At 42.3% G+C, this 27,879-nt stretch overlaps 1 protein-coding gene and 1 non-coding gene across 5 annotated transcripts; one reads left to right on the top strand and one right to left on the bottom strand.

The window, feature by feature from the left end:
• Positions 1-292: 292 nt before the first annotated feature.
• On the bottom strand, positions 293-27,676 carry LOC6535717 (nicotinamidase). Of its 4 annotated transcripts, none has more exons than XM_015191810.3 (7): positions 27,407-27,676; positions 11,626-11,776; positions 10,631-10,817; positions 2,350-2,454; positions 1,567-1,701; positions 1,046-1,486; positions 293-944 (listed from the first exon to the last, which is right to left on the bottom strand). In XM_015191810.3, exons 2-7 carry the CDS (start codon positions 11,709-11,711, stop codon positions 825-827), a joined length of 1,074 nt encoding a protein of 357 aa, XP_015047296.1. In that variant the 5' UTR covers positions 11,712-11,776; positions 27,407-27,676; the 3' UTR covers positions 293-824. The 4 variants fall into 4 exon arrangements, with proteins under 4 accessions (XP_015047296.1, XP_039231109.1, XP_015047297.1 ...); XM_039375175.1 differs by lacking the exon at positions 27,407-27,676 and adding an exon at positions 26,978-26,994; XM_015191811.2 differs by lacking the exon at positions 27,407-27,676 and adding an exon at positions 11,938-12,012.
• On the top strand, positions 26,548-26,620 carry Trnav-cac. Its single transcript has one exon. It is a non-coding gene; the product is annotated as a tRNA-Val (tRNA).
• Positions 27,677-27,879: the final 203 nt, after the last annotated feature.

Below are 27,879 nucleotides of genomic sequence, written 5' to 3'. Positions count from 1 at the left end.
TCAACTTGAAATTCGCTTAAAGAAAACACGCATATATTCATTCGTCAGGGAGAGTGGACAAAGTGGGGATAAGTAAACCGTATTTCTATGGCTTCCCTGGATCTGAACATGGCTTCGATTGGACACTGATTTGACAGATATTCGACAAACTGGAGCGTGTGAATCGCCCCATAAAAAATAAATTACTAAATGATATATACGCAATTTTTTAAGTATTGCTATTGTCACACCAATCTCTACGCAAGTTATGTTTTTACTTCATTCGCCCCTTTATTGAATATTATCATTTCAATTTGACTTCCACACTTGCATTCTTTTATTTTAACATTTTTAAGTACATACAATATTTCTCACTGAAGCAGTTGTTCTATTTTGTTTTAAAATAAATAATTTTGTTCTACTTATATTTTTGTTGGTTGTATATAATATCAATTTAATCAAACAGGTGCAGCGCACAACATTAAGATCCCTTAGTACTTCGTTGCTCTTGGAATTGTATTTTAAGGTGCTTGGGTTATAGAGAGAGCTCGGTAATACTTAAACATTTTCTTTACCTCATTATCTCTTTAGGCAAGAACTTTGCACTTTTCGTTTTCGATTGTTGTAAGTACTGTAATGTCATGTAAAATCCACATGGATAACAGGCTTAAAAAGGTGTTACCATTTATAGAATTTTTTAGCAAAAGCTAGCCAAACTGCAGAGGCACTTCACAGGTGTTCTAAACTAATCTAATCGAAACGCTCTAACCGTCGACTACACAAAAGCCTTTTGTCTTTTTATATCCATGAAAATAAGCCTAGCGTGATTTAGTTGCCTCTCGGATTTAGTATGAGGGCCTGAAGCCATTGCGCTGTGAAAGAACCGAATCGGGGCTTTTTAGCTCCATGGCCAGTTTGTAGCCCAGTTCAGGACGACGATCCCTACCCTCGGCCATTGCCTTGACCTAGAATAAAAAGACATATATTATGAATTGGAAAATATTCATTGTTAGTTATCGGTTTGAAAAGCGGTGGATTGCGCGGTGGACACCGCGTAAGAGCTAACCTGATTAGTGTGGACTATAACGCCATCGCTGGTGTTCACCTTCTCCTTGGTGTGCTCGATGTCGTGGACATCCGTACCCCGGCAGCAGTCGTCGATGAGGATGGTCCTGTATCCGGCGGACAAAGCGTCGACGGCTGTGGCGCCAACACAAACGTCATAGGCCAATCCGCACACATAGATATCCGTGGCGCCCTTCATCTTCAGCTGGGCATTCAGAGTGGTGTCCGATAGCTTCTTATTGTCCCAGAACACCGAGTACGAGTCCACCTCGGGATTGGTGCCCTTGTACACCTTTATGCCGTGCTCCACCACCTTAAGGTCCTTGTGCAGCTCGGCTCCCCACGAGTCCTGGACACAGTGACGTGGCCACAGGCGCTGCTTCATCGGCGGCGGTCCTGCGAAAATGACCGTGTCAAACACCTTGGCGGAATCCGAGTCCAACTAAGGAGCGGGGGGAGATGTACAAAGCGGATGTCTGTTAAGTGTCCGACACTTCCGTTCAATTACCATCGACGTCTTACCGAGGAGGACTCGTCCATGGGGCGCATTTTGACATTATCAATAAATGAAACGTGATCGCTGGGATGCCAGTCCAATGAGTAGAATACGGCATCAAAGTCCACCGTATCCAGCAGCTTGTTGATGGGCTCCAGTATCTGCAGTGAAGGTGAAGTTGGGATAAGAAGCTGGTTGGGAATCGGTGGCACTTTCCACACAAAGTCAACTTGAGAGCCGGGCGGAGTCCATAAAGCGACGAGACGGAAGTGCGTGTTATTAATTTTGACAAATTTTCATGTACCAGCCACAGAGCCATGTCAGTTGCCAGATGGAAATGGAAATGGAGTGGGCGTTGGAGTGGCATTGCGGGGCAGTGAATGCGAGAGCGAGCAGGAACGAGAGATCTCGACGACTTCCGGCGTGTGTCGCAGCGCGGAAGCGACTTAAGTAAAGCATATCCGCTTCCGCCTCTGCACTCCCCCACTCGTTCTCTCTCTCTCGCTGTCTCTCTCCTCGTCTCGCTTCTTCTTATCCCTGAAAGTATCTGGTATTGAGGTCTGACATGCAGAGCGCCCAACCCCCCAGGACCAGCTTATCCCCATCATCTAGAGCGGCAATGACTTTGGCTCGAACCCGGCCCGGGCCGGGCCCTTCATTTTCATTTCTTGTTACGCTTTACTTTTTTATGTCCTTCCGTCGTCACCGCTTACCGCACCTGTCGGGGCTTAGCTGCTGGCCAGGTAGCTGCCACATTAACCACCCGAAAACCCCGCCCACACCCAACCATTTGTGACTCCGGAGCTCACCTCGTGTCCTTGCTGCTGTGCACTGCAATTACTTATATCCAAGGAACCACTTATAAAATCATTTTGTACATCAACAATGAGGAACGCGTTCACCGGTCGCACAATCTGCCAGAGAAGAGGAGAAAAACGAGAGATGGTGAGTATCACGAAAATGTTACAGCGGGAAACATGAGCAGCCACGAAAAAAGGAAAACAGGAGCAGGGACAACGGAAAATGAAAGAATATTGTAAGAAAAATTGTATGGGCAAAGTAAGTGAAGCAGGCGCCACAAAGGCGGTACGGGGTGGAAGGTGAAAGGAGAGGCGAGGTAAGGGGCGGTCTCGTTTCTGGGCGGACCCAGAGTACCCGGAGCACAAACATGAAAAGCTAAAAAGAAAATTTGTATACATATATGAGCTCTGCATTAGCGTGTGCGTGTGTATCGGACTCTTTGTGTACGGGTGTGTGCTCTCCGTCGACTGATGAGTTTCTTTTTTGCCGACCGGCGTTATAAATGCGTTTTAAATGAAGTAAAAGCCAGTCAAAAAATAAGGGAATAAAATAGGAATCTAGAAGAATCATTTGCACGTATACGAAATTATGGATACGCTTTTAATATAAAATAAACTAGGTAGGACAATTAATATCGCTTCATAGATAGTTAGATATTAGGAAAAAATATGTATTTTATGGTTTTGAAATTGAAAAACAATGATTGAAAATATTTTGTTACACAATTTTAAAATATTCAAATTATTTTGAACTCTGTTTTATTCTAACATTTACAGTTGGCTTTATTAGCTTTGACTTGATAGGTAATTCGCTTTATTGATTACACACGTGTTTGTTATAAATGCAAATACTTGTGGCTCCCAACCAAAAAAAAAAATGATTTTTGTGATGATTCAATTGAATTTGACCCATTTAAAGTTGGAGCCAAACGTTGTGCGCCATTCATTATATTATTTTTTGTTATTTTTTGAAGAGCATCTAAATTTCTCGCACAAACTCACGCGCAGACTTTGGCAAACACAGACACACAGGGAGCAGCTCGTTAGGTTGTCATTGCTATCTTGACTGGCAGCAGGAGCAGCGGCATCATCAACAGTGTCGAAAGCATCATCAACAGCCCCATCCTCATTTCACCCCCATCCCCCTTCCCATCTGAATCCTGCGCTGCTGCTCCTGATGCCGCTCATCCTCGTCCCAAGTCGCATCCTCGTGGCTCACTGTAAGCTGATTATGTTCGAGCATATTTAAAATTAGTGAAGCGCTTTTAATTTGTTATTTATGTGCACGCTGATTATGAATGATTATGATCTATGCGCAAACACAGACGCAGTTGCAGCTCCTGCTGCTGCTCCTGTTGCTGCTCCTGCTGCTGCTCCTGCTGCTGCTCCTGCTTCTGCTTCTGCTCCGGCTTGTTGTCGTCCTGCTGCTCCAGCTACTCCACCTCCTCCAGCTCCTTTTGATTTGTGTTGTTTGGGCTGGCAGGGCATTTAAAATATGTCATCCAGCTAAATGCCTTAAAGCGCTGGAACGTGAGCTGCAGCTGCAAGAATCCACAAGCAGGTGAACCAAGGAGTTCTGGGCAGCGGGGAGACAGCGCTTAAGCAGTTGATGATTTATCACCATGTTGGCAGTCGCACTTGCCACTGGGATGCAACCACTTTGGATGCCAAGAGCGAAGAAAGGAGACAGCAGATAGGAGACGCCAGGCTGTAGAATGGAGCCCACAGTCGAGAGGAAGTGATTTACATTTACATGGCGAACATTCTCAACATTTTGAGAATAGTTTCCAGGAGGCTATCAGGGTAGTCGGGGAGCAGTGGGCAGGGGTGTTGCAGCCAGATAATAGCCGGATCAAGGTAGTTAATGTATCAATTTAGCCAAGTTCGTGTGTGTCGGTTGGAAACCGAGTGTCTAAGTGAAAGGAAGTGTTGGGTAATTTGGGTTCAGGGAATGCCTGGTAAGATTAAATGCCAGAGATACGAGCAGCGACAGAATCTGCTGCTAATATGACAGTGACTCCTGCTGAGAAAATGTTCTCGGTAAGATTGGTTGCTCATACGACACGTTGTACGCGATACCTTACATCAAACTTAAGCAGTCCGTAGGCTACTTGGTCCTTGTTTAATGCAACTACAAATCAAAGCTAACCCTTTCTCACTCAAAGCTCAACTCCAAACAATTAAGCCAGACACATTAGACAAGCCAGGAAGCTGAGCCAAGTTAATAACTGGGGGCAAACACAGCCAAAGCCACAAAAGGTTTTGTATAAAGTGGATGGAGATGGGTGAGACGGAGATGGCATCCCCGCTGTCTGCCGCAATTTGCACATCAAGTTGCTCTTCGCTCACCTCAAGAAATCAGGGGCAGGCTTCCAATTACGAGCCATCGGGCACAGATGCTACCCAAGATCCAGCTCCGTCATCATCGCCCATCATTGTCCGGCTGCTACAAAAGTTGGCAAATTAACACGCTCCCCATCCTCAACTGCTGGCCAATATAAACAAGTAACCTCTGGGCCTTTGTTATGGCATAGCCTCCCGGAAATCGGCATCTTAATTTAAAGTTAAAACTATGAATCTCTGATGAATGAGGCTGCCGCACTGCCCCTTCCACAAACATGCTACACTTAAATTAATTATGGAAGGCTAGATGGTGGGGCCCAACCACAAGTTTGTTTTTTGGGGAAGCTGAAAATTCTTGGCACCTTTCGGTAACCACAGCAAATTTTAAATTCAAATTACACTTTAATTCGAACAAAGGAAACAAGTTATAGGAATAACTTTGTCAGATCCACACACACTCTTGCTCAGGGAAAACTTTCTTCTTTCGGTTCGACTCAATTTCGGTGGCAAATAAATTTCAAAATCCGTAAAACCCAGAGCGTCGACGTTTTTTGGGGTTACCGGGAGCCACCAATCTCAAATCGGGCGCCCTGGCCAACTTCAATTCATTCAGGCAGACAAACTGTCAAAGTGTACGTGTGTCTATGGGTTTTAAGCCAAAAAAGTTGCCAAGCTAAACGAGTGACGACGAGACGAGAGCCACGAATCGAATCGAATCGAATGGAATTCAACTTGCTATTGAAGTATGTGCCAAAAAGGCGAACGTGCCGAAGCCAAACCAGACACACCCACATGGCAGACTTGCCACCCATATGTATATGTACATACATACTCGTATATTTGGTATAACACATATCCCCAAAATGTACACCTTTTGGGGGAGGGGCGGCGGAGGCAGGTGCTAAAGCAATTTCCGCTCCGAAATTGTTGCATAAGTTGGTGGCTGCCAGTCGCCGGAGACTCCCAAACGTACATACGTACATCCCTGTATAAATACATACATATATGGGACAGATATATACACAAATATATTTCGCATAGGCAGACAGTCCTCATCGTCCTGACAGTTTTGTGGACTTGTGGGCTGAACAGGGCTGGGGCTGACAGTTGCTGGAAAATTACATTATACAATTTATGCGGCTGCCAGACAGCCGGGCTGTGGGAGGCTCGAAGGTGAGAGGTTGGACGTGGGAGGTGCAGCCGCCAAAAGAAGTGAAAACTAACTATAAATAAGCGCCCAGAACTTACGGTGCTTTTCGGGTAAAGGTGGCTGGAGATCCGACAGAACTTATGGGTGCTGGGAAATTGTTTTGCTGAGCCGATTTCGATTAAGGCTGAAGTTTGGGAAGGTTTCTGCGAAGTAACTAGTATATACTTGCACTTTGTGTAGAAATGGGTGGTGCCCCTTTTTCTAGACTTACGGCTTAGTAGTTTGATACAAAAATGAAATGAAAATGCGGCAGTCATTTTTCATTGCTCAACGATATCACACAAAAAGTCTTTTAAAGGAAATGGGCTAAAATGACGGTGACACAATATATCATTTTGTGACAATTAATATACAAATAATACTACATACTTATAAAATACTTATACTTATACTACATACTTATACTACATTTACCTATAAAAAAAATTGGATTATTAAGAGCATTGGAAAAAATATTAAATGATTTATTACCATAATACTTTAACTGCGCTTAGAACCTGAAAAATGTCCAGCAAACCCAACTGACAAGAAATCCAAATTTACATTCGAACCACAACGGCCGGATCGACCAACCCTAGTTAACCTGTAATTTATCGTATTTTTTCCTTGATTCTGTTCAGGAGCTTAAGAAATGGCGACTCATTTTTCAATAAAGTCCAATCAACTAAAACCAACTCTCAGACTGGTCACTAAATCAGTGAATCTGGCTCCTTCTGGTCATCTTTCCCTCGCTCCCTCTGATTTCCTCGTCCGCTGCTGTTCATTTCCGGTGACTTTTTCGGGGGTGTGTTATAAGTCATTAACTTTCTAAATAATCGCCGCAGCGTGTCAACTTTGGTCGTTAAACTTTCATCAGTCGGCGGTGGAAGCAGTGGAATCACATGGCCGCCCAGGGAAAATCCAGCAGCCATCGACTAGCAAAAATTAAGCTCGGAAAAATTTGGCTTGGAATCGAGCGTGGCAAGCACAGGAAAAACTGAGCAAAATTTATAGCACGATATTATTTTCCGCTCGGTGAGCAGGGAAGTTGTGAGGCGACTTTTGGCACTCACTGTAATTCTTCTGCCCGCCAAGATATTGAGCACTCGCCGTGTCTTTTTCGGTGTTGGTGCGTAACTGAGTACAAAAAAATGTCCCACATTTTATGCCATAAATGAAGACATTATAACCGACACTGTCTGCTTTTGTGTCGCTGCCCGTATATTTGTGTGTGTGCTAGTGTGTGTGGGCTGTAAGTGTGTTTGTAAGTGGGGGCCGATATTAACGGTAGACATTGTAAGACACTTAAAGCTGTTGAAGATTTTTGAGTTGCTTTATGGCCAGGGGGTTCAATGAACTATATGATGATGCCTTGTATGATTTATGGCTACCACGCCCATCGCCCATCGTCCACCGCCCACAGCGAACAGCGAACAGCTCACATCCCACAGAGCAGCCCACTCTCTACTACGTATGTGTGTGTTTCCACAAAGGAGCAAACGATCAGGTGAGGTGGCCATAAATTTATTATACGAGAAATAAGAGCAGTTTAAAGAAATGAAATATTTTCGAACAAAAGAGCCCGAAATGAAAAAACGGTATGTACTTGTACCTGAAAAGAAGGCATCTCGCAGTCAATTGAGAGGGCCGAAAATGTCAAAGGGAGACCCAAACAAAAGGAATAGATTCCCATTAAATAAAGTGCCAGGCCAGCGAGTTTATCAGGAAAACGCTGTGTTGTATATGTCCTTTCACCTTTGTCAATTAGTATTTTAAGTAAAGGGACCCAAGGAACCCAAAAACTGAAACTTCACCTCAAGGTTTTGTCCCTCGTCAAAAACACGGCTCCGCTCCCAGAAACGAGAAAGCCGCAGCTTTTCACGCTCGAGGCGCTTTCCACATGGAACATGGAACACGGAAAACCGAACTCTGTGCAGTTGGTTAAAAAAAATTTTCTGCACATTTAGGCACATAAATTACGCACTTTCGGGCAAATGCAAACACAATAAAAACATCAAAACGAAAACGCGCCTCATATTGAATTATGCTTGTAAATCAAAATTGGGGTAAATAATGGACAGGCAGACACTGTCCGCGACTACCTTTCACATTCAAATGAATTCTGGACACGCGCAATCATTCGATGGACCCACGGTCGTATTATTTCCATAAATTTGCTTTCATTTCCATTTCCGTTTCCGCAAGTTCAATCGATTTCAATGTGCAATCCTATCCACACCGATATAAATATGTACGTATAAATGTTCGAGCGTATTTATAAACGGACAGCCGCAGGAGCCGCAAAATATTTAGCGACCGATGCAAATGATTTATGGCGTTAATGTTCTATTTATGCGTTTATTTAATTTGCGTCTGTGTGTGTGCGAGAGTTTCATCCTCATAATTCTAAGCTAAGCCGAAATTCTCCTCCCTCCATCAGTTGATTTGTTTATTATGCAAATTTTTCGGCTTGTCTATTGTTTTTCCTTTTTTTAGGCGCTGCGTTTCTCTTTCTGATTTTTGCCCATGCCCCCGCCCTTCACACAAACACAAAACTGCAAAATTACCATTCATGCAATTCATGCGGAAATACAAACAAAAGTCAATTTTATGGGGCGGTATTTTTCTGTCGTTTTTTTCGTTTTTTCTGCTGAATCCCCCATTCTCCATCCACTCGACTTTATTTCATTCTTCGTGCAAAAACTGCGAATGCGTAAGTACGGTTTCGTTAGGGGCTGTCATTTTTTTAAGTGTTGCCGTTATTACAATATCAGCTGCCGGAAGATTTCATTCGCTCTGCTTTTTATACGTTAATAAATTTTTTATACAATATTACACAATTTGGTGTGCGCCAGCGGAAGGGGCGGTCCCTGTGGGCGGGGCTAAATGGCATATCAAAAATTAAATGATTATTCTTTTCCTCGCTCCAAAATAATTTGTCGCGTGACAATGGAGGGCAGGACTCAACAGGCAACGGCAACACATCGGCTGCCACCACTGCGTATACGTAATGGGGATGTGTCTGTGGGTAGATTGTTAAGAGAAGGCCATCAAAGTTGATGCCTCCGTGTGGTAGGTGGACAAAAAAAAATAAACGCTCTGCTGGTTTACCATCACATAGCATAAACCTTTCAAATAGACTTAATATAAATGGTGAAATGATACAGAATTAAAACGGGATAAAGCGAAAATCCCTGTCCTGAACACCTTTTAACCATTTACAAATGGCAGGAAGTCTTTAGCAACAGTTCTTAAGTCCTACCCCACAACATAGTAAAATTAAAAACTAAAAGCAGCTTAAAGGTATTCTGTATATCAGGTGGAAACTCATCATTAAAAGTTTTTCTGACGGCAAGAACACCGAGAAAAGGATGGCCAAACTTTATACATTGCGAAAAATGTTAGTACTAAAGCAGTTCCAGGCAATTACTGGATCTTTACGTTTTCTCTCTGTCCATCATACTCTAAAAGACTACTTTAAATGCCAAAGACTATTTAAGATGATAACTCAATGGAGCTCAGTCTACTAAAAAATGTATCCGAACCTTGGATAAACTTTACTTTTCACTGAAACGAAAACCATTAAAACATACTTCTTATCTTTGTCGAAATCTAAGAGTACTGTTAAATGCAGTATTGAAACAGAAAACAGGATTAAACAAAAAATTCAATAGGGGCTTTTGCCCAAATAACGAATAAAATCCTTTTCTCCCATTTACTTTTATAAAGAATTTTATTAAGATTCTTTTATCAATAGGCTAAACATTACAGAAAGTGTGTCGTCGTCTTTGATTTCCACTCGACGAAAAGAAAAAAATCCAAAACCGCCGAGCTTCAAGTAGCTTAAATCCGGGTGCAATAAATAAAGAAGTCTTTGCAAATTGGTACCATCACGTACGCAATTTTATGGCAGAGACTGTGGCAAACAAAGTTGTGATGCATATGAAGATGTGCAAAAGTCATAGACTACAACAATAAAATTATTTGAAATTTTTTCTGCCCATTTCTATTTTAATATGCTGGGGCGGAAGACGCAGAGGACTTGAATGCAACTTCGTCCATAATTCCCAACTTCCAGTTCCCAGTTTTCTGTGGCATTTTATTTGTCACGCGCTTTTATCTCTTTACGTGCGGTGTCTGGCCACTGTGCCAGTGTGTGTGCGTGTCTGTGTGAGGCACTCTAAGTGTGTGTGCGTGTGTATCTGTGTGAGGCAGTCCCGGCATCGGATTATCACATTTGCATATGCCGCCGCCTGCTGCTTCTTCTTTGTGACAGGCCAGCACAATGATGATGATGATGGAATGGATATGGGAATGGGACTCGGAATGGAAATGGCAATGGAGATGGTACGCAAAATACGAAATGCGGAATGGAAATGATGATGAAAGCATCCCTGGGAGACCCGTGACGTGTGACATTCGCTGTAAGCGACATTTTACCAGTGCCCAAGCACCCGAATCCCCCCAAAAATCCTCCCCGTCGGAACTCCTTGCAGTCCCAAGGACTGATCAGGATTGAATTACACACACAATCCGAGTAGTCGGCCACTTTGATTGCAAATTTTAGCCTCATGTGTGTGTCGTGCTGGTGGTGGGATACATGTTGACAAATATTTTATTATCACATTTTTTATGATTTTACGAGTCCCCGGATGAGAATCACGGAATAACGCAAAACGTTAACCGCAAAACAAGAATTCATAAATAGTGCGAGAAAAAGCACCGAGGATGTGCGAAATTCTTTCGACTCTGGCTCACCGTTTTTATCCACTGGTTCCAACAGAATTTAAACTCCTCCCGGTCGATGAAGCCGTCGCCATTCGTATCAAAGACGGCGAATATCTGTTCAAGGCGCTCGGGGGGCACATCATAGATGTGCCCCTTGTCGTTGCGGAACAGAGCTCGGCAGATTATCGAAAACTCGGCAAGACTCAGGCGGTCATCACTGGGAAAAAGGGTAAAAAATCGGAAAAACTCATGTTAGAAAACTCTTTCATTGAAAGAGTATGAGGAAATATGAGAGCATTAGCGAAGCAAATTACCAATTAGGTTTGACATAAAAGTGTTTGAAAGTGCAATTTTGTTCGTAGTCATACTTATAAGTTTGTTAGCACACCTTCTCCAATATATTATATTTACTTTCATTACTTTATGTTATGTTATTTATTCACTTAATTCTCAAATTATTAAACACTCGGCATCAGAAAATTCGCTCTGTTATTCAAATTTGTTAATTGATGAAATAAAAATCGCAGTGTTTGGCAAAGCGTTTTAACACCATGCAAACTTTATTCGTGCCATTTGCATTTATTGGTTCACTCTAAAAATGTCTCACAGAAAAAGGCTCAAAATGTCAATTAAAATTAATGTACGTCATTTTACGTTGGACAGTCTGTTATAAAATAAATTGATATTCCATTTGCCGGTCGGGAACTGAAATATTTTAATAGTTGTTTATTTGTTCCAAGCGACCGTGAATAAGCTTTGAACATATATTTCAGCAGAGTTTTATTATTTGTTTTGCCAAATAATCTACTTTGTGGCTTGTGCTAACAGTGTTTAGCAAGCCCATATATAATTATAAGAGTAATTATATAATTTTGAAAAGAAAGTGTTAAAAAACAATTGGCCTGCGTTCCAATTCGAGATTATATAATTACAGGATTAATTTATAAATTGTCGACTATTTGCTGGTGCACATAATACAATTAGTCCGAAATCCCTAGGATTTCGCCACACTACAACCAACTCACCCATCCTTGTCGAATGCCGTGAAACAGGCGTCCATTGCTGATCCGTTTGAATCTTCGATGACAATTGGCGGTGTAGGTGAATCCATAACGGCGACGATGTTGCCAACGAATCCAGCAGCGAACTCTCACTTAATGAAGCTCCCGCAGCCAGCTGCAAGTTAAAGTGAAGCCATCAATAATAACAACCGCACACACAGGGCCACACACGTAAACACTGGTGGTGTTGGTGGAAAAGCTATTTTCTTTCAAGAGAGTGGGTGGGTGCAACAGCCACAACTCATACCGCCCACTCACTGAACTCTCTGCGCTCACGTTGTTCTTGTTGTTCTTGTTACTTTGGGCCCGGCTTAGCCCGTTCAGCTCGAACGCTTGCCAGTTACTGAAAAACTGGCTGACTCGCTGGCTGACTTCCTTCTGCTCGTTTCGATGGCCAAGCTCCGCTTGCCTTCCATAGTTTTATCGAATAAACAACAGACACACCGCCCGCCCCACGACTCCACAGCTTTTTGGCCTGGCCAGCCAGCCGGGGCATTGTCATGGCGACGATGTCATCTTGTGGTTTATTTTATTTATTTGATTTTCACCGTGTACGGGCTGCGGCACTCCCACCATTTTCGCCCTGCCACACCGCCCACTCAACCATCCATATCCATCCAAGCTTTTGTGGCGGCGCCCGCAGACGATTACCTGGCGTTTTTCCTAATCAAGGAAGTGCGCATTTTACACTGAAGCAGATTTATCTTTCCTCCCCATGTTATTTCTTCATATTAAAAGGGAGACAGGAATTGTTTTGGTAACTTTACTTATAGTTGCACTCAACTGTAACGTAATATGTGTACAGTTTAAAGGCTGCTAATTGATATAAATTAATATCGATTTATCCACCTAGACATCGAAAATAATCCTGGCGATAATTCATTTACGTAATGTGCAAAATATTTATCTGAAATTGAGCTTTTAAATTGAATTTATGCCGCTTTATGCACTAGTTTAGAAAGTCATTTTACATTCAAGTCATTTGTAATTTAAGTATTCACATTGATTATTTTTAGGTCTAAAATATAAAGCAATGAATATATAATATTATTTTTCCGACTGTATCTGCAGTGATTTTCTGCTGTTCACCATAACTTCTCACCGGATTTTTGGGGCAAAGTTAATGGCGGGACACCGGGAGGTGAATATGAAAGTTTTCGACATTTAGCCTCGAAATGTGGGCCCTCTGAACGTCGGGAATCGAAGTTGATTGTTGTGGATATGTGAGAGGTTTTGAAAAGCGTCAAATAAGTGGAAGAAGTTGAAGGATCCGAAGAAAGGAAAGTTTAGGGGGAAAAGGACTGAGGTACAGTTGCGCGCGGGGTTCTTGAGTTGCCATCTGCTAACAAGGCCAATTGCGTTGGCTGCTTTGGCATTTCTGACTGATTTTCCACGCTCGAGTGTCAACTTTTCATCTAAGTTAACAAGGTAACTCAGCATTTGCAACCACTTCCATTCCCTTTTTCATCTTTTGTTACACTTGCCTTTTCGAGATATTAGTTTTTAAGCCTCGGTTTTCGGATTTCTTCTATTTGAGTTTCGTTTCGTTTTACAAAAAAATCTCCTTTGGCTGCATACATTTACCTGCAGCTTATAACATTTCCATTTTCCCAAGGCCTAAACCCCTTTTCCACATTCCTTTTCCATTCCCCGGTAAGCCACAAAGCCATAGATTTCCATTTAACTTTTAGTCCTATTTCATCCAGAGCTCCCAAGCTAAGCTCCCAACATTGTGTCCTGCTCCAGCTCGTGCCATTCTGGCATCCTTTTTCTTTTCTAGTACAACTAATGCGCAGCAGGCGATAAATTTAAATTTGGACGGCAATGTATGTGTGTTTACTTAATATTAAAGATTTATGCACAATATGTTGGCTGCACAAGGTACAAAAGGCCGCAATAAAATAAAAATATGTCCATGATTTATGTGGTGGGGCAAGTCTAAGGCAGGCTGTCAGTGATCGCCGAATATCGCTTTAAATTGCCAAGTAAAGATGTATACCCTGATACAATAACAAGTTTGCTGTTTCATTTGGCCAATAACTTTTGGCCAGAGATAAACCAACATAAACATGAACAAAATGCCGGCGAGCGATAAAAATGCGCATAATTTCGCTGAGCTCGGCACAAAGTTTGTCCAAATAAACTTAAGTACATCTCCCGGTATTTGCAACCTCACCCCTCGGGAAAATACAATCCGAAGCCCCTGTGAAGTCAGAGGCGCCCCGAAACAAACTAATTGAAAACTATTTTTGGACGGCAGCCCTCCTGGGAGCCAGCAGATCCCTGGGTTTTTGGGCTTTTGAGCCTTGGGTCTCGGGTCTCGGGTTTCGGGCTTCTGGGTTTCGGGTTAATATGTAAATGGCGGATAACGCGAAATGTGCAAACTTTGGCTGCGAAACAATTTACGCGGCATTAAGTGAACGCGTGCGCACACCTCACCTCATGGCCTCTCCCCAGATTGCTTTCGATTAAAGTTGTCGACGTCAAAGTCATTGACTAAATAAAGAGCATCCATAAAAGCGGCAAAGTAGTTAGCCCCCACCAACCAGCCAAAAAAAGCTGAAGAAAAAACTTTGACAATTTGAAACGACGGGGAAGGACGAAAGTTCCGCAAATGAAAGTCAGCCAAGAATAAGAGAGAAATAACGAAGCCAGCACGTGTCCCGATTATGAGTTCGACTTGCAAAGGTGACAAGAAGGGGGGGTGGCATTTTCCAGGTGGCGTTTTTCGGGGGTTAAAACTTCAGTTGTGCCACGGAGCAGGGAACAGATTTCAAGTTTGCCCCCAATAGATTTTGATGGCCATGAATTGCCGGCAACTGCGTGATACTTCAGAGCTCTGCTCTGCTCTCAGGTTAAGCAGTTTGAGTTTGCGGTGGAAACGTTAGTTGGGGGGCTTTTACAAACACCTTGGACGGGGGTTCCACAATTGCACTTGACCAAATACAGTAAATAAATCATTTTGTATAAAATACGAGATTTTTAAAATTTAGGATAATTGCAACGTGACGCATAACACTAAATGTTAAGGTATATTTTCCATGGGCATTGCGTGGTAAAACACTAAGAATAACCAGTAAATCAAACCAAACCCCGTAGCTTAAGTGCCATAAGTGCTAATCACAAAGGTGCGACTTACAATAAACTTGTTTTATCAATTTTCATAGGAACTTCCGCCGCCCTGCAAAGCCAAAGAATCCGCGAGGCACTTGAAAACTTCTAATGCTTTCCCCGAACACGAAAAAAGTGGGGAAACTTTAAGTTGCCACCATAAGTCAGCAGCCAGGGGGAAAAGCGGATGCGGATGCGGATGCGGATGCGAATGCGGATGCTCCATCCGGCGGAGCAGAGTTAAGGCGCTCGGGAAAGTGGCGGAGTGGGCGAAAGTCTTGCATAATTTGCCTGCAAAGCGCTGAAAAGTAAATTACCGCCTAAGACTTCCTGTATTTGTTGTTTCGGCAGTGGGCGTGTCAAAAGTAGCTTGTCACGGCGATGGGATCAGCTAATAAACCACGCATCTCGCATCCCGGGCCACAGCTTAAGCAGCAGGACCTGATGAGCAGGCACAGCAGACGCAGCAGACACAGGAAGCCAGGAATCCAGGAACCAGGGCCAAGTGGAGCATTTAAGAGCAAACGCCTTTGGGGCTCGTCAATTGAATTGCCAAAAAATTTAGCAGCTTCTGCTCGGCTGACTTTGGTTGGGGTGGATTGAGTAGGCTCAGATGATGGAAACTGGGGTCTGGTATGGGAACGGGATACGGGGTAAATCAGGCAGTGGTAAATTGGTATTAAAGCGAATTGCCTATACCGAACTTCAAGCTCCTCAAAAATACATGCTCTTCTAGAAGGCAAGAAAATATAATCAGGGAAATCTCTTTAGAATACTTGTCCTTTGTTATAAACTTAATCTGAACTAGTTTGCTAGACCATAAATCTATTCGTCTTTTAACGAAATTTGTATACAAAATTGTCTTAAAAAGTTGCACCAATAATGTAGGGAAAGAAATGTAATCGTTGGTTGAACATACGGTTGAACTAAATAAATTAGGAATATTTTATAAACAAGATATATATATTTTCAACAACTAATTTGAGTTTCGTGAAAATGGCGTTACACAATTTCGCTAGATATTTGTAGCATTTTCTGCAAGTGCAGATAGGGCTGAGCCTTGTATGTGTGCTGCCTATAAAAGGCTTTCAATTTTTTTGCTGTCTGCTGGCGCCTGGTTCTTCGTATAGGTTTAATGCAGGCACGTCAGCAGCAGCAATTTGGAAAGGAGCAGCCTGAAAAGCAGAAGCAGCAGGAGCTGCGATGTTGATGGTAGCGGTAGCAGGATCAGAAGGACGACAGGATACGACATTGATGGATACGCAGTTAAGGAATGCCGAGTCAGCCTTTGCCTGCAGTAGGTGTCAGTCAGTTCCTCAGTTCGTCAGTCAGTCATCACAGCCTTCCATCAATCCGTCCATTTGTCCATCCGTTCACACACGGATGTGTATTGTGTGTGTGCGATGGGTGGTACGTGGTTGGCTTTTATCACTTGTTAGTATCTAAAAATACGTGGCCCACATGCCGTCTTTCATTTCATTTCAGTTGGTTCGGTTCGTTTTGGTTTGGTTTGGTTTTTCGTTTGGTTTCCCTTTCCAGCAACTCTAGCATTCTCGCTCTCTCACCTGAACCGCGCTTAAATACAAAATGATAAATTGCCATTTTGACTGCGGTCCCTGGTGCGGCCTCCAATCCACAAAACCCCCGCCCGTCACCCTGGCCGCCCACATTGACCCCGCCACTGCAATAACGCAATGAACTGAACTCCACTCCCCTCTACTCCACTCCACTCCACTCAGCTCCTCACAGTCCCAGTTTGTTTTGGCCTCGAATGCCTGCTGCTTCTGCTTTTTGGCCCGCAAACTGTTTTTGGCGCATTGGCTGGGCTGAAAAATGTTGGCGTTACGCGCCGCTGATGTCGACGCCCAGATAACATTAAAACGCGAATTCGTGGCTTTGCAAACACCAGGACCACTATGGCAAGCCCCCCACCAGTATGCAAACCAATACGCACACCAATACCAATGCCAGTACCACTACCAACACCAAGACAAACAGGCACGCACACAGGCACATCTGCATGCCCAGATGGAAAAGATATGGAGGAGCGGTAATGGGCCGCCTCGGATCGTTGATTCCTGAAGGCGAGGACGGCACAGTGGAGCAATAGTGCCAAATGGACCACTCTGCTCCTGGCAAACTAATGGATTTCAAGAAAATGGTATTACAAAAAGGAAAGGAGCCCCGCAGAAACGCTGTTAGTAATGCCCTTTGCTGGTGTTTTGTAACTTAAGTTAAGATTCACCCAATAAATAGTCTTTAAATGGTGATGTTAACAGCAAACCGCTATATTTAGTTACAAATACCTTAACTTTTAAATTGAAAACGTAAAATTGAAAGTACAAGTACAAAACGCCCGCATTGGCCATTTCAGAACTATTGAAAGCCAAAGGTCACCACACGAATGTCAAATGGCAATTGAAGTTCACAGAGTTTCATTAAGTTTTCAACAGCTAACTGCAAACATTCGAAACCTTTGTCCGATTTTATTTTAATCTTCATTGAAATCGCACTCGACTACGGCTTCCCCAGGGAAAAGTGACCCTCCTTGGCCCATCGACCAATATCCAATCCAATATCCAGTGATAAACACTTTGCCGCACTCTCGGCCACCTCGGCCGGGTTAATATGGAAGCCATCCACACACAATTACCCATAAGAACCCTTTTGGCATTACACCAGCTCTGCTCAAAGGCCATGACCACCACATCCTCATCCTAATCTGACATTGCAGCTTATCCCCGAAACAAAACGATGGAGGAGCCAGATGGCATAGGGGTTCCATTTTGGGATAGCACTCACCGCATAGCCAACTCAATTTGGTGGCCATCATTGAAACGGCCAAAAACACGGACAAAACAGTCGCAGCAAACTTCAAATGGCAAATGGCAAATGGCGCACAACTTCATTTAAAAGGCATTACGACAAACATTTGGCCAACAACTCCAGCAACGACAACAACAATGCCAGCACTAACAGCAAGGATAACAACTACAGGCAGGACAACAACAGTTTGCACCTTTTTGGCAAAAGCGTTGACATAAACGCTGGCCCATTAGCATTTTTTATGCATTAATGACAAGCCACAAAAATGGACACATCGTCATGCATATGAATGAGCCAAAGGAGGCGCAGGATACCTATCAATGTGTGAATGTACCAGTGTGTGAGCGTAAGAGTGTGTGAGTGAGGGAGAATGACTGTATCTGCCAGGACACACGTGCATGTGTATGAGTGTGGCCATCCCACCAGCGACAATAGACACTAAAACTCATCAAACGAGCGAGGGATAAAAAAGGTCGAACGCAACGGAAGCTGAATTGGAGGGCACCCTACATACAAATTAATTGAGCTGCTTTCGACTGATTGCAGTCGATTGATCTGAACTCATGCTTCAGAATTTCAAAAAGGAGGTGTTTCACTGTACTTCTGTACAGCAGAGGGCCTATATTTTAATAGATTTTATTTCACAGGAAATTATTTTCACCAATATTGCTAGTTTTCTAAGAAATATAATTTCATTTCAAATTTTACCCTAGCATTTTTAATTCTTTTTCATTTAAAGCAATACTTTTAGTTGTAATTAGCTATAGTTCCTAAAATCACTGTTTATAATTTTTGAACTTTGAGGGCTTCTTTACGATTCATTCGGACCTAAGTCGTATAAAAAAACAAATAACTTAAAAGGGCTCCTAAATCAGATGTGTACCTCTAATTACTATTATTACTTGCCAAACTTTGAATGAAATGATAAGTCATGGAAGATTATTGGAGACAATCACTTTTATCATATATGTATGTACTGATAGTTTTAAAAGGTCGTAAACAAATCAATCAAAAACTTTTCCAGCAATCTCCGAATTCCAGAACCTATTAAAAACGAAATATTGTTCCGCAACCAAACAACTTTCCAGCCAATGTGCCTGCCTAATGCCTTCACGACCTGTCCGTGGCTTAATAAATTCCGGCTCTAAAAAGCGGTGGAAAAAATATTTTTGACAAACTGCGCATGGATGGCGTACGCTGGAGATAGATGACGCCTGTGTTGATAAGCGCTCCCAATTGCGGATGTTTTGAATAATCGATGCTTCCTGCTTGCCATGCATACGTGTGTATGCGTACGCGCACGTGTATGAGTGTGTATGGAAGTGTGAGTGTGTGTGTTGGTCCTTGTGCTGGGCTGTGTGTTTGCCCAGGCCCTAGTTTATTTTCCCTTCTATGGCAAACTCCGCTTTTTTCGCTGATTTTTTCACATAAATTTCAATTTTGAAACGCTCGCTGGCTTTCTGCATTCATATGCAAAATTTTATTTCTCGTCTCCGCATTTTTATTTGCCAATTAAAAACAGCCGCAGGCTCCGTTCTCTAGAATCTCCCAGTCCGCATTGCTGCCGCTGCTGCGCCGAATTTAAATACAAATTGTTTGCAGTTCCTTCTATTTTGAGGGGAGGTGGCACTCTCGGCCTTAGTGTTCCTCCACCTGCAGCGGACAAAAGGCAAAGCCAATGGCAGGGTGTTGCATTTAAATTGCACATTGAACTTTGACATTACGATAGCAATGCAGAGGCAGCCCCAGAAGCGATTGAAGATAGGATCTGGCAGTTGCAGCCGCAGCTACTGCCTCTCATTCTTCCAGTTTCGCCAGTTTGTCCGGAAAGCTCAATTTATTGGCCAAATATGCAAGCGAAACGAGCTGCAGCTAAATGCATGCAAAATGGCAGCCATTGAGGGGTTAAGATACACATAGCTCCAAAAACAGTGGAACTTTAATAGTTGAATGTTTTTTTTATACATTTTCTTAGTTAATTGCCTTTGCACGCCTTAAACAAGGTTTTCCCAGGTGACCTTTTTCGGAAAACTCCCTTATGTTATGTACTAACTATACCAAAATTGAAATCCATTTTTGCGAATCACTTAAATTTAAAAAGCAGTTCGTAACATACATCGTAGAAGTCATCGAAATGTTTTCTTCTCTTTAAAATCACTAAAAACCTTTTATGTTTGTTATTGTTAGCCGTTAGCCAAGTTCTACTGTATCTATAAAGTTTGCCAGGGCACGTGTTGTTAGCTTACGTTACTGATTGCGTCATGAAATATTGAAAGATTGTTAGGCAAATTGCAAAAGGATTGGTTGGGGGCGTCTGCTGTTTCTATGGCAAATGCAGGTCATGCATTCAACTCGCATTTGATTCAAGGCCATTCCAGAAACCTGAAAAGGTCACCGCAAAGTGACTAAGATTTCGAGTAATTTCTGAAATAAACTTGACGTGGCAATTTGCCTTCTAGAAAAGCTCATGAACTACGCACATAAGCCAAAGGTAACATTTAAAGTTTGAAATCAGGAAATTGAATTACAAGTGTGTAAATTAAGCCCTAATTCAAACTATATTATTAACCATTAAACTCGTATATATTTATATTTATATTTATTTACCTTACCTCTACATAATATGACTTCTCTTTAGAACACTGCTGGATATAATAGTGGAAGGTCAGAAAAAACCCTTTCTAAGCAGAAATCGCTTTGTACTAATAGCGTGTGTACACCACACACTAATAGATAAGTACACCCTGAAGTGCACACGCATTCAAATGGGCATTCAATTCAGGTCACTAGCCGGGATCCCAGGAACTTTCCCCGCTGAACAGGATGAGCGGCTTTGATTTGATTTGATTTCTATTTCGGACCACTTTAAATTGTCTTAGCCCAAACACATGGAGGAAAAACTGAGCGAATTGGGCCAGATAAATTAAGTAGCTTAGCAAGACAAAAGGCTGAGGAAGAATGATCATTGGGGCAAACGGTTAAGCTGTTTTACATCACAACCCCCAAAATATCCATGGCCAGCCCATCTAAACTAAGTCGTTGGAATTGGAAAATCTGGGAAATTCGGGGGAAAAACTAAAATAATAATAAGAGAGCGGAGGACGGGGAGGACGAAGGACGCGACGGACAATCTTCGTTCAAGTGGAAGCAGCTGGTTGATTGATTGATTGATTTAAATTAAAGGCATTAAGCGGTTGGCCGGACGTTGAATTTAATCGATCAAGGACACCAAGGAGCGGCACACTTTCCCAATCGAAAATTGCTTTATGTGCGCCTTCGGCTGCTTAACTTCATCGTAATGTCATTTTCGAGCCCTTGGACCTCAGTTCATCTTATGTCCTCGTATTTTATGACACAAACAGGCGGCGCATGAATTTACGTGGCTCCTTTGGGCACCATCTCCTTTTCTCCGGCATACCAAATAAACCAACAAATCAATTTGCCAGGTGCCAGGACACCAACGTCAGGAGCTACGCTTAGCTTTATTTCACTCTTGGCTGAGATTTATGAGCCAAGGGCGCGTGAGCTGGAAAAAAGCATCTGAGCAGGTCGAAACTTGAAGATGGAGAAAGTGTGAGAAACCGGCAAATTGTTTTTGTCTTTCCTTGGGATTTTTTGTAGCCTTTCTTAGCCTGTGGCAGGGGAGAAAAAGGACAGTTCTCCTGCTAGTCGCCCAGCTGACCAGTCAGCATTTATTATTTATAATAGTCGACGGCTCGCCTTTTTTGCCTAGCAACCTTTCCTAATAGATGGGCCCAATCCCAAACCAGAACGCAGCCCCAGCCACAATCCCAGCACGGAATTCCAATCCCTAGCCAATCCGCCACCCACTCGAGCACTTTGTGCCACATTCAATTGCTTTACCGGTTTGTTCCTAGCCAGGCTTCATTTTGCTCTGCTGGTATTGCTATCAGTAAACATTTTATTGTCACACACTTGGCACAAATGGGACATCGCCGTCTGCCACCGTCTCCCCAGTTTCCTCGGACCCCCAGTTGGCCCCCAGTTTTCAATCCCCAATCCCCAATCACCTACCCAACTCGAAGTGCCTGGCTCGTAGATCTTGGCTCTTATGCGGCAATCACGGCAGCAAACAGTCAACAATGAGATTTGTTTTTGGCTTAAGAGTCGAAGAGCTTTTCAATGCAATCTGCAATAGTCAAAGGTAATTCAGGAATCAAGTGAGTGCTGTAATGGTTTTCTATTCTGTCCAAAGAATTCCATAAAATATGGTAGCTAATAAAAATTTTACTGGAATGCTGAGGAAATTGCAGCCCGTAACAAAGGAGCTGCCAAGGGGAAGAACTATAATTTAAGGCACAAAAGTAAGCGTTTTGTACATTTCGCTTAGTATTTTTGAAAGGGATCTCGCTATTGCTATTTAATATGGCTTTTTGTAGGGCATAGTATTTTCCTAAAAGCATAACTCTTTGTCTCCCACTTATATTTTTTTAAATTAATAAAATTTGTTGAAGTATTTCTACAAAATATTCATTAGATAACAAAATTCTTTAACAAATCTTTAGAGATTGTTGAAAAAATCTTATAAAACACCACACCCAATCCGTGCATCGACTTAAGGAACATGATTGTTTATTTATCGTCTTAATTCGCTCGTTCGCTATTCATTTTTTCTTTGCCCATCGATTTCCTGCCAACGCTTTTTGTGATATTTTCCTGATTTTCCGATTATTGTTGTTGGGCTTTCCTCCCAACTCCAACGTTGGTTTACCTTTTTCCTTTTTTCATGGTCTGTTAAGCCTTTTCGGTCATTTGACTTATTGGTTTTTGCACTGCCCTCAGTGGCGAGGCGAAAAAGAGATTGTAGTCCCTCGGATTCAGCATAATGCAACGGGCAGGAGGATTCGGAGCAGGTGGGTGGCGGGTTGTACTAGATGGGAAATGCGTTCAGAAGGAGCCCTAGGCTGCAGTGGATCGGTCTGTTTGCCCAGCCAACCACCCACTCACATGGAAGGGGCGGCGTCTGTTTGTCTTGTCCACTTTCCACGGTCAGATGTCCTTCCTCGTCATGTATGTGTGTGTGAGTGTTTGGCCACATACAAAGATAGTTGGGTGGGCGAATCTCTAAAGAAAAGGTCGCCATGGCGTCCAAACACACAAACAGCCAACACCACATAATGGAGGAAAATATGTGTTGCACAAAAGAAATCGGCGAGTGACTGCAACAAACAACGTATCAGGTTACACTCTCTGTTTATAGTCACGAGCTGTTTGCCACACAAATTTGTATACCATTCAAATTGATATAAATAATACAGCGCACATGTCCGCAGCCAGGATAGACAGGACATATATTATGGAAATGTGATTTGTGGTGCATATTTGTCTTTCAAAATTTGAGATATTTCCCTCTTTCATTGTTGTGCGAATCGGTTTACGAATGGCAATAAAATTGTGTATCACGTTATATTGCTGTATACTATTAGGTATGAGGAATTGAGCCTTGAAGAAGGAATATTTAAGGATGCTGCCGAGAAGTAAAGAGAGATGTATTCTTACACAGAAAAATCTAAATGAAACTTCAATCTAAATAAATCGTTGAAAAAATGATACATCTTCGCTAATGACAAGCCATGCAAATGTATGTAGCAAGAGTGAAAGACGGAAGCCATAGCCTATCTTAAAGACATAAAATATTAAAAAAAAAAAAGAATGTTATCCTAACTGAAAATTTATTAGGGATAGTCCCCTTGAAAAGGGCAATCAATTAGTGAACAGCCAAGAAAACGGATGGAATCCCAAACAGGTTGTACTATTTCTTTTATAAGCAAACCCTGCAAAAGTCGAGAAGTTTTCTCTTTCCTTCATTTTCCCCTGATAAGTGCAAATGTTTTTCCCATCAAATATGAAGAAAATTTTGATTGTATAATTTAATTAGTTTCAGCACTCAGCCGGTGGAAGGGAAACTCCATAAATAACCCATTAAGAGGCCGCGGAAACTTTATCTGCCGTCGATGGTAATCATCCCAGTTAACCGAAACTGCCGGGACTTCAGTCCATTTGAGTGGCTTCGTTCAATTTCAAACTGTTGTGGGCAATTATTGTAAGTTTTTCGTTTGCCATTCCATCTGTTCTCAATTTCGCTTTAAGTGCTGCCGACGCTGCCGCGGCCGCTGCCACGCCTTGTTTTCAATTAAATGAACACACCCACCGCCTAACGCCCACCAAGCACCACCCACTATACAGCAGAGCTGCCCCGAATCGCTGGTTTCATTATTACCGAGTTGCCAAATACAAACAAGCCAAAAACAGAGCAAAAACAAAGAAAGCGTAAAATCCATGAAAATTGTTGCCGCAATATTGAAAACGCGCCGTATTTGGGTCTTCGTCGCCCCAAGTAGCCCTCTCCAAAACCCCTCAGTACAAATTGAGCAACAAAACCGCCGTCTACCCACTATCCTCCGCCCACCCCCCACCACCTACCGATGGAAAAGCAAGAAAAACAATCGGCAGCAGATTAAGTTCATGCCATGCTGCAGTTACATTTACAGTTACAGAGTTCCAGGACAAGCCCGACCCACGCTTTCATATTCATTTTTGCACATTTTGTGTTATATGTGGGCCAAAACAAATGTTGCCCGAAACCGATTTTCACCCGAAACTGGGGGAAACCCATTCTGAGCGTCCTTTCAGAGACTCTTTGAGCTTGCGCTTTTCAGGATCATTGGCAGCGGGTTCGCAATCGTTTTCTGCTTTTGGGAGGGCCTGAGCAAACGTTGCGAAAATATGTCACAACATTTGTTACACATTTTCGGGTCAGTTTTTTATTGCAACGGGGGACTCGACTCTCCTCTGCCTAAGCCGGCCCCACCCTCATGATCCGAAATCTTGTCACAGCTGCTGGCAACTGCTTTTCCCCGGAAAACCCTACACACATCCCAAAAATCCCATCCCCAAATCCCCCCTTGCTCCCTTCGAGTGCCATTGACACTAGCGTGTCTTCCAATTAAAATCCATTCAGCTGTAAAATCGTAAACAGTTTTGTGCAGAGAGCAGAACCTCCTGGGTCTGCTGATAATGGTGATGAGAATACTATTTTGTCACTCTTAAAAATACATTGATAACCACTGGGGCAAAATAGGAAGAAAACAAAGTCCATCTTCTGTTGCTCGAAGTTCCCTTTTCAAGTTCTATTCATTCAGTTATAAGGACAATAATATAAATGGAAGTGTAATAACATAGAAAAACATGTTGTGTTTAAATATATTAAAACTTTTTAGTTTGACTGCACAAGGTCCAAACGGAATCTTAGTTCCAAAGAAGCCATTTGAAAAAATGAATATAAAAACTTTAGATTAGGTATCTTTAAAATTGATGCTCAAATAATAAAATCCATTTAGTAATGCTGCTAATGATTAACTCTCAGCAGCTGTATAACTCTAATGCTTTCCTTTTGTTAGGCACTAAAGCAGTGAACCTGCGTGACAACTCACTATGCCGGACTCATTGGCATTTTACCTACTGGGTATCAACACGCGAGACAGCCTGAATGACTGCAAATTAATTATGCACAACAAACAGATGACCCCCAACCGGCGAATGGCGACCCGTGTGGCACAGACAACAGTATATGTATGTGCGTTTTCCGTGTACTATGGCGCAGCACAACAACGCTAAGTCCAACGTCTGCCGTCCGGTTTGTCCAGTAATTGTTGCTTTAATTGTTGTGCAATCCCCCAAACCCAAGCCCAAGCCCAATCCCAGACCCAAAGCCGGAGCTCGGAGCTCGGAACCCCAAGACCCCACCCAAAACCCGTTACGAATGAGCCTAAGCCGAGGCAAAAAGGGGATGGAATGATCGGAGGCTGCTTCGCCAATGTCGACCGCAAATTAATTTACAACGTAAACTGCAAAATTGAAAATTATGTTGTAATTACTCAATTCTGACGTTTTTCCCATTGACCCAAATTTATGGGGCCGTGCACCAACACACTCATAAGCCGCACACACACTGGCGCACATACATATTCAACGCAAGAGTTGAAGGCGCTTCCTTGTGGACTCTTCTTGGCTTAGCTCTTGGATTGGCTGGCACTGAGAGAAAATCACCTTGAATGCCTTAAAGTAATACTATTTTATAAATATAATATTTTATTTTCGTCAATTTGGACAACTCGGGCAAATAAATTTCGACCATCTATTAATCAAAAGTCCTGCAAATATATGGGATTATTAGACCACGGAAAGGATTTTTTTTGCTGAGTGAGCGGTTTTGTTCATGTCTGGCCTCAACCTTTGTGCCAATTTAAATGCGTAATTATAACGAGTGCCGAGAAGCAGTTAGAGTCCGTTCTGGCCTGCATATTAATTACGTTCAAGGCGCCGCACAAAAACGGAGTCCTGAAAGGGGAGGAAATCTTGGCAGGACCAAAGCAGACAATAGGAATTTTAATCAAGGATCAGCGTGCTCGAATTTATTTAAAGGTGGGCCATCGGAGCACCCCACCCACAGAGTGCTCCGCCTCTGGCCCCTTGGCTCTTTGGTTGGTAATCTGGTCAGCGTGTTTCAGGCATGCCATGAATGCCTTGCCCTTGCCCCTTTCCCTCTATTCTCAAGCACAAATGTTGGCCAATTGTAAGGCTCCGTGAAGAGGGGACAAATAAAGGCTAATTAAGAGCGGAATGACAAGGCGAAGAAATGGGTTTTCATTGTTGCTGCCAAGCGGGTGGCTCTAAGACGGCGGAAACTCACTATCCAAAGGTTTTTAATCTGTACTTTTATATATTGGCTACTTTTCTGCCGCCATCTCCATACTTATTTCTAAATTTCCGCAATTTTTTTTTTACATCGTGGGAACGATTTCCACAGCATAAACAAGACAATTTTTTCTTGTGAATTTTCTATCAACTAATCTAGTTAATGAGTAAATACTCGGATAGAAACCGTTCGTTTGCCTCTGACTGGACTTAACCGCAGTCCACCCAAGAGTTTCCGTAGTGTAGCGGTTATCACGTGTGCTTCACACGCACAAGGTCCCCGGTTCGAACCCGGGCGGGAACAGTCGAAAGTCTCTTTTTGTTTTACTTTATTTTATAACCTTAACTTATCATTATGATGAAATGTTTTTTGTTTGCACTTAACACAAAAAAGGGAGGCTCAAAGAAAGATATGTCGTAGCTACTTGACACTTATACCGCTTGCTTGCTTTTCAAGAAACCACTTGATTTTATAATATATAACCAATTAAATAAACGGAAGTCAAAATGTAGTACTCCATATTAAAGGAAGTCATAACGTTGTTCAATACGTTTACGTATTACGTAATAACTGGAATAATAACATTGAATATCAAATAACTTTTACAGAGAATATGTCACTATTTCCCAGTGCGAAACGTTTAATTGGAATTAAATTTACCTTAGCACAATGTGCTGAGCCGTTGTATGACAAAAGTTTGTATATATTGTAAATTGAGCAGAATCAAATCATTAAATTTACAAATTTGCTCGTCTAGAGAAATATTTATTGTTATTTTGAAGATTTGAAGGGCCGGCGAAAGCCCTTAAGAGCAGTTAACAGAATCAATCAGCTTCCGTACGAGTTAACATATGTTAAGTATGCTGAAGCTTTAAGTTAGTGTTTTACACTACCCAACAAAGATGGACACATAAATATTATGTGAAAGAGAAAATATAACGATTTCAAACCTTAGGAATTTCTTATTTCACACTTTCTTAAGACCACACTAGAAGCTTCTCGACTTTTTTTACCCTTATTTTTATAAATTTTACTGAATCACACTCTTTATTTCCAATATAAGAGAGCTTTCTCTTCCCTGGTACTTACCACGCGATAGCCCAAGAAAGCTTTGCATAAACAAAACACTCAGAGCTTTCAGAGTCCACGCACTGAAGTAGTAGCAATGTGAAATTCGTGATTATCAGAGTTAATTGTATAATATTATGATTTATTCGTGTTGTAAATCTTCAGAACAAGCACAATTTATAATTTCACTACTTCAAATTCGTTGAGGTAGTCGATTTTTAAAAATAATACAAACATTCGCGAGAAACTCGAAAAATTTGCCGGTTGGAGTGAACAATTCGCGTCCGTCAGCTGTGAAAGCTTATGGCCAACTGAGAGAACCGGCACCGAGAAAAAACCTTATGCAATTGCTCACGTTTGTTTACCAAGTAGTTCCCGGTAAGTGATAAACACTAACCAACGGATGAATGAACTTATCAGTTAGTCACTTCCTCATTGATAGTTGCTAGAATGTCAGAAGGGAAGGGTCACACATAATCGGAATTTAAGAATAA

This window comes from Drosophila yakuba, chromosome 3R (assembly GCF_016746365.2).
Source record: "Drosophila yakuba strain Tai18E2 chromosome 3R, Prin_Dyak_Tai18E2_2.1, whole genome shotgun sequence".
In the NCBI taxonomy this organism is placed as follows: domain Eukaryota; kingdom Metazoa; phylum Arthropoda; class Insecta; order Diptera; family Drosophilidae; genus Drosophila; species Drosophila yakuba.
The sequence above is the reverse complement of the archived record's forward strand: the minus strand, read 5'-3'. Positions and strand labels throughout refer to the sequence as shown.